The 7,561-nt window shown below is 43.6% G+C and overlaps 1 protein-coding gene across 2 annotated transcripts in view; it reads left to right on the top strand.

The window, feature by feature from the left end:
• Positions 1 to 3,232: 3,232 nt before the first annotated feature.
• Positions 3,233 to 7,561, top strand: part of galnt7 (UDP-N-acetyl-alpha-D-galactosamine: polypeptide N-acetylgalactosaminyltransferase 7) — a 21,332-nt gene continuing 17,003 nt past the window's right edge. For both annotated transcript variants that reach the window (XM_034094898.2, XM_034094907.2), the window contains exons 1-2: positions 3,233 to 3,845; positions 5,475 to 5,586. In XM_034094898.2, coding sequence (XP_033950789.1) covers positions 3,723 to 3,845; positions 5,475 to 5,586 — 235 coding nt within the window. In that variant the 5' untranslated portion in view covers positions 3,233 to 3,722. The remainder of the gene's footprint in view (positions 3,846 to 5,474; positions 5,587 to 7,561) is intronic.

Raw genomic sequence — 7,561 nt, 5'->3', positions numbered from 1 at the left:
GGACCCTCCCCAGGATGCGTCAGCACTTCTACTGGCCCAACATGGAGGGGGAGGTACGTCGGTTCCATCAGGGTTGTGTCACTTGCAGTCTGCAAAAGGTAAGGGTAGAACCAAAGGCCCCACTAAAACCTATTGCTGTATCCTACCCCCTAGAGGTCATAGGTTTAGATGTGTTGACCCTCAGTAGACCCACAGACACATACCAAAACATCCTTGTTGCAACTGACCTGTTCACTAAGTTCTCTTGGGCCATACCCACACATTCATGTGTGGGTATGGCCCACACATTGTGTGTGTGAATGCACACAACTGTTAAAGCTTTGTGGACGCATGTAATTCAGCCATTTGGTTGTCCAGCCAGATTTCATTCAGATCGTGGACCAAATGTTGAGTCAGCACTAATGAAACAGCTGTGCGAGACCTATGGTATTGCCAAAAGTCGCACCACAGCGTATCACCCTGCAGGGAACGGTAGTGCAGAGCGGTTTAACCAGACCTTGCTGAACATGCTCCGCACCCTTGAGACTGAGAAGCAAAGCCGCTGGCATGAGTACTTGCCCGAGTTGGTGCATGCACATAATAACATGACACATAGTGCAACCAGTTATGCCCCATCTTTCCTGATGTTTGGCAGACACCTGAGACTACCTGTATAAGGGTTAGGGGTGGCCTATCAACAACCTTGGCATGACCTTAATGGGTGGGTGAAGGACCATCAGCAGAGGCTCTCACTGGCATATAGCTGGGCTAAACAAAAGATGGGTAATGCAGCCTCCCAAGAGCTAGAGCCTTACCACTGTTACCTGGGGAGAGAGTGTGGGTGCGTGACAGGAACGGAAAGGGAAGAGGTAAATTGTGTACATGGTGGGATTCTAAACCTTATGTGATTTTGGAACAGGTGGGAAACACTGGGGTGGTGTAAGGGTTCAGCCAGAGACTGGGGGCCGTGAACAAACCTTGCATAGAAATGCTCTAAAAGTGTGTACAGCCCCCCCAGCAGATGTTCACTCTCCTGTCGAAGAACCTGCCGCAGAGACTCAGACTGCCAGAACCTATGTTCTATGGGCTCCTACCTGCTGCAGTCGCTGTACTCCCTCCAGAGGTAGAACAAGCAAATGACCCACGACGCTCCACACGGACACATCTTGGTCAACCACCGGTGCGTTACGGAGACTAATGGTTGCAGGGACTGGCAACATTAAAGAGTGGGAGGATGTCACATGGCAATATATTTTAATCATTCATTATTGCATGGTTTTAAGTGTGTGTGTTTTATACCTTTTTATTGTGTGATTTTACTCTGAAATGTGTTTGCCTTGTTAACTGGTTTTAACTTCCTGCTGCATGCTTTTATTTTTCACATGTTTGGATTGGCCTTGCCATGCTATTGCTGAATGGCAATGAGTGACCACACCTGGAGCCAGTTTGCACCAACAGCCCTGCCTATAAATGGAAGGAGAAGAGTAGCAGAGACTGAGAGAAACTGAAGGAGACAGCAGAGGCAGAACGCAGCAGGAGCAGAGGCAACCAATGGGTTAAGAGACACGGCAGTCCAATGCGGCTTTCATACCAGCGCTTTTCCCTTTCTAGCTCCGAGCGGGCGCTTTTCTGGTTTAGCTCCGGTTTCCCTTTTCAGCTCCCGCTCTGTGCACACCGCCCACTGGCGCCCCAGAGCTGCCCCTGCTGCGTCATGACGTCACCGTTTACGTCGCTGATTTGCTCCCCGACGGAAGCCATTACGGCGCTCACAACAACGGGGAACTGCGTCGGGTCGATGATCGTGTTGCTTTTAATCACACGAAGCCAGAATAAATTGAATAACGACTTCTCCAACCTTATACTTTGCTCCAGAGTGCCGTGGTTCATTGTTTATTAATGTGTTTCTGCAGCATTTACCGACCGCTGCAGTGCTGGCTGCTCTTCCACGGGAGTTTATTCTCCCGTTAGCTCCGGTTAGCTCACACTGCAGCGGCCGCTCTAAAGTATTCACTGTCCGACTCACACAAGCAGCTGATGCATATCCCCAGTTCCCCTTAGCCTAAGTGAATGTGTGTCAGTCTGAATTGACGCTGTTTGGTATCACAACGCTGTTATGAAAGTTTCTCTGGTATAAAACGGGTGATGTTGGCATAGCAACCGAAGCTAAACTGACTACTTGCATCCGATAGCTGCAATAATACAAAACAACACGTCTGCCTCTCTCCACAATGATCGATAACAGTGAACGGATGGTCAAAGTAAGGCACAAATAAACAGAATCACACGAAGCCTGGTTAGTGCTGCCTGACTTTATAAAGTGTGTTTATAGGCACTACTGCTTGTAGGCAGGCATGATAGTCAACCCATGGGAGGTGGGTTTAGTTTCCTGCACGCCTCGACGTAAGCGAGACATAAGCGACGTCGCCTCTTAGCTCCGAAGCTCTTGCCTCTAGACCGACAATTTTTTGGAGCTGGAAGTGAACCCGATTCCGGAGCTAAGAGCCGGCGCCGCTGCGGTGTGAACAGGAAAAACCGGCGCTTTTCAGCTCCAGCTCCGAGCCAGAGCTGAAAAAGCGCTGGTGTGAAAGGGGCACAAGAGAGGGTCGACGGAGCACCTTTGCAGCCCTGGAAAGACTCTGGTTTTGAGAAAAGACTTTTAACATTTGAATTCTTTGTATTGTTTTAACTGCATTTAATTGTATTTTAAAGTAGTTTTAGACTATCTTTTTACTGAGATTATATTTTAGACAGCTCTGATTTTAGTTTTCTTAGTAAAGTTTTTATGTTCTACTGAATAAATGATTGTGTTTTAAACTTAGTAGTTGGCTCCTTGATTACCCAATGTTGCTCTCTACCTGATTTAAAAGAACCCTTTCCCTCTCCATAAATTATTACCCCTCCTTTACATAATTACAATGTATTTACTCTCTGAAGTTTGTCCATGACAGGGTGGATACATTTTGCTGTTTGCATGTACTTGTAATCAATTTTATAAAAAGTGTGGGAGCTTGACCAACATCCATTTATAACCGCATAACGAATAGCCTACATATGAAGTGTAATGGAAAATCTCAGATTTTTTTGTGGAAATGGGGAAGTCTCAAATGCACCGTAGCCTATGGTGATATTGCCTCATTTGCATCATTCTCATTATATGTCAAATTGCCATATCCTGCGTGCCCCTATCTTCCCCCCATTGTAATCATGACGTGCGTTGCGGTTGCAACAATGAGCCAGCCCGCAGTTGGTGACCCGGACCTGTCGTTGTTAAACCTGAAATACCTCTTGTTTGCCTTTCCACACCCGGTCAGCTTTAATATCTGAGAGTGTATGGGCGACACAAACGCCGGGGACAACATATGAATATCTTACATTCGGAAGTTAAGAAATATACTGAACATATTAGAGAATAATTGATATATCAGGAAACAATTTTGCTAACGTTATTTATTGCTGCCACAGGCGGGTGGGCAGAAGTGAGCTGCGGTGGGCTGATCGCTGGAGCCGTGTCAGCAGCAGAGAAGTGTCAGGAAGGAGACCGGGATTACACCAGAAGAGGAAGGAGTCCGCCTGGAGGAATGCAACATATTATTTAGCTGAAAGTCACGGCATGTCGTCGAGGTAGTGCCAGCCGTGTTCACATTTACAACCTAAGCAGAGAACTAAAGCTAGTCGATAGCTGCCAGCCGGTTAGCCCCTGCTAGCAACAGCAGCATCTAATCTAGTTTAGCTGTTTCTCCAACATGAGGCTGAAAGTAGGCTTTATTCTACGGAGTCTGCTTGTTGTTGGGACCTTCCTTGGTTTGGTGGTGCTCTGGTCTTCCATGTCGCCGAAAAGCAACGATGAAAACCCTTTTGGAAAACGGGTGAGTTGACAACAGCAAGCCAGTTAACCTTAAGTGTACACGAGCATTGCTCCAACCCAAAGCTTCAATGAAAAGTGACCATGCAGAGTCTTGTAAAGGATGACGACGGACAGTGACAGAGGGCATATATAGCAGATTGTGTGTTTGTTACAGCATGTAGAACACGCTTTCATTCAGATGTTAGGCGAGCTAATAACTTACACTGGTTGCCATGGAGATATGTTCTTGCTAGCTAATAACCAAAGCCGTCTCAATATGTATGTAGTAAATGTTAATACAACATCACAGCTCTATCCTCCCTCGTTTAATTCCAACTGCTCTAATCACATGGTCATATTAACACTACTTTCCTAAATGAACCACGCTCATTCCAGGATCCATATCCGCATATGTCAGCATGAATGTGTCGCTAAGGCGGAACTGTTCAAAGTTAGAGTAATGGGTTTATATCGTTCTTATTATACATTCATGGTTCATATGCCTCTACCAAAAGCTGTTCGGAATATCTTTTAATGAGGCACAAGCCAGTGCCACTACTGTACGTGATATAACTGTCTCACGAGATAAATTAGATTAGGCTCTTTTATTTATGACTATAACACGAAATGCCGTGAGACTAATGTTAGCATGAGGAGGTTATCAAGACCGTACCTTATTAAGACGTGAGTGCAGATAGCCTAACTGACACAATCTATCGCAGGATCGCAGGACATCTCGATATCTAACTTCGCTAGAATCTTACATTATCCTAGTGATTTAGTGACAAATCCTTCGGGTCACAGGGGTTCTCAAAGTTGACCCATATTTGGACGACCACCCCTCCTAAAGACACCGATAATAAAATTAAAATAAACATAGTCTGTTTTTGGCAATCATTTGAAACCTAACAAAACTGTTAATCCACAATTGGAAAACAAAACTTGTAAACTCTTGCTTTTTTTTGTTGCTTTTTTTTTGTTCTGACAAAATGCCCAGTAAAGATCATGTTCTGGGCTGGATATCGCGTTGATAACAGACCTTTGGAGTTTTAAAGTAAAAAAAGAGTGGGTGGTTTCTGTCAGTATTGTATGTGAGTAATACATTAGGCCATGCAGTATGCAACAATCTCATAAGTTGTGATAATGAACCCCATGGTCAGGAAGAATTGTTACTTTTATATAAAACTCTTTGCAAGGCGGCAGTATTTCGATGTCTCGACCCAATCAATCTACTCTTCTGGAGACGTGAAAGGGTGAACAAACAAGCTGCCTCTTCTTGCTCCAATAGTGGTCAACCGTTTCCCAGGGTTTCCTTTTCCTAAACATTTAGCTGTTTAAGGTTGTCGAAATGTCTTTAACATACAGTACACGTGCACGCTTTAAAAGTTAAACCAAATAGTGAATAAAACCCACAGAGAAATATGTAGCCTGCATTCACCCCCCTCTGTTAGTGATTACTTGTGACAGGCTCTAATTATTCTTCCCAAATGATACACAGAGCCGGCATGTGCTAAGCCAAATGTGTTGCATCATGCTCCCATGATGTCGGTCCATAGCCATAATTAATCGTGTTGTTCTACTTTTTTGAATTCATTTCTTTATGGCTGCATGTTCAACACTGTATTATTCTCTGTTGTTTCCCTCCATACAGGATGACAGTGTGTGGCCCAAGGGAGACCTAGCGGATCAGTTTAAGGCTGTGGTGCCCTGGCCTCATGTTGAAGGGATGGAGGTCGACCTCAACTCCATCAGACTCAAAAAGGGTGAGAACCAGTTCCATTACAAATAAACAAACCCAGCTCCTACATTCAAGAGAATAAGAATCTGATTTTTAACTTCATTTCATCAAATTAATGTAACCCAATGGAACGTGTCAAAGTAATGCAATATTCTAATTACATTTAATTGGGGTTTAATCTGCCATAGTTCATTTTTTATTTCAGAAAGAAAAATACAAAATCCCCAAATATTTCCCATGCCCATGTTGATGTTTTGAAATTAAAAACGTTTAATCCTTTGGTAGGAGGAGATTGGTGCTACTAGATAGATACTATACACATGTTCAAATTTTAAAACATTTGCTGTTTTTAACTGATAAAACAACGCAGACATGTATTTACCAGCCAAAGCCCTAGTAGCTGATAATAAAGCAAACAAAGGGATTTGGTTCAAGGAAATATCTGTAATGTGGTACCAAATCACCTGGGGCCTCATTTATAAAGCCTTGCGTAGGATTGGCGTGGGAAGGTTGCTTATGTAGGACAAAGCAAATAAATACGCACGTCGCACAGACATTTTATGATTCATAAAAGACTGCGAACCGGCGCAGGACTTGCGTACGGCACTTCCTACGCCGGTTTCCTTTTATAAATCACAATCAACTCGAAATGCGGCGCAGCTTTTGCGGGCTTCACGTAACGCCCATGTTTGCCTATAAATAGTCAAAGAAACGCCCATTCATTCATTCTGACTGACTGCAGGAAGGAGAGCAGGAAATGAGGACAGAACAGCTAAAAAAGACGTCTCACACCGTGTCAGATTGTGGTTATTTTGGGGAGGTCGAGATAAATCATATTGTTTGGTGGATGCAGTTTGAACCAGAGGAGCAGCATGGAGGTCGGATCGTCACCAACATAAATAAATAAGTGGTCCGAACACATAGCCTTCCTCAGGCAGTGTGTGTGTATCGGGGACAGGACACCCCCCCCCCCCCCCTTGATGAGAAACTGTTGGAAATGATCGGGGAATCCCTCCGGAGTGGAGTCATGTCGACTGGATCTGAATTATATGTTTGTATTTGGTGGTTTGTGTTCCAGCTGTCGATCAGCAACTACACTGAACAAAAATATATAAATGCAACACTTTTGTTTTTGCTCCCATTTTTCATGAGATGAACTCAAAGATCTAAAACATTTTCTATTTACACAAAAGAACCATTTCTCTCAAATATTGTTCACAAATCTGAAAAAGTCTGTGATAGTGAGCACTTCTCCTTTGCCGAGATAATCCATCCCACCTCACAGGTGTGGCATATCAAGATGCTGATTAGACAGCATGATTATTGCACAGGTGTGCCTTAGGCTGGCCACAATAAAAGGCCACTAAAATGTTCAGTTTTATCACACAGCACAATGCCACAGATGTCGCAAGTTTTGAGGGAGCGTGCAATTGGCATGCTGACAGCAGGAATGTCCACCAGAGCTGTTGCCCGTGAATTGAATGTCACACCTGTGAGGTGGGATGGATTATCTCGGCATAGGAGAAGTGCTCACTATCACAGATTGTTTCAGATTTGTGAACAATATTTGAGAGAAATCGTTATTTTGTGTATAGAGAAAATGTTTTAGATCTTTGAGTTCATCTCATGAAAAATGGGAGCAAAAACAAAAGTGTTGCATTTATATTTTTGTTCAGTGTATGTGACCATAATCCACCAGTTAAAGGAAATACAACTAATGTGTTGTGTTATATTAGCTGTACAATTTACCCTATGGTGTTCTTAGTTTCCATACCTCCTGTGTTTTACGAGCGACTTATCAAGTAGGCTATTGGCGAACGACACAAAACATGATTAAACGTGATAGTATGTAAAACCATGCTCGTATCTACAACCTATAGAAATGCAAAATGGCGTCAGTTTAAAGTAATTCTGTCCTCCTGCTTACCGCATCATTAGTGAGAATACATTTCTTAACAAGAGAACATCATCGAGGGGTGATCAATAACATATCCGTATTT

The sequence above is a fragment of the Pseudochaenichthys georgianus genome, chromosome 1 (assembly GCF_902827115.2).
Source record: "Pseudochaenichthys georgianus chromosome 1, fPseGeo1.2, whole genome shotgun sequence".
Taxonomy (NCBI): Eukaryota; Metazoa; Chordata; class Actinopteri; order Perciformes; family Channichthyidae; genus Pseudochaenichthys; species Pseudochaenichthys georgianus.
This window is presented reverse-complemented; position numbering and strand designations above follow the sequence as displayed.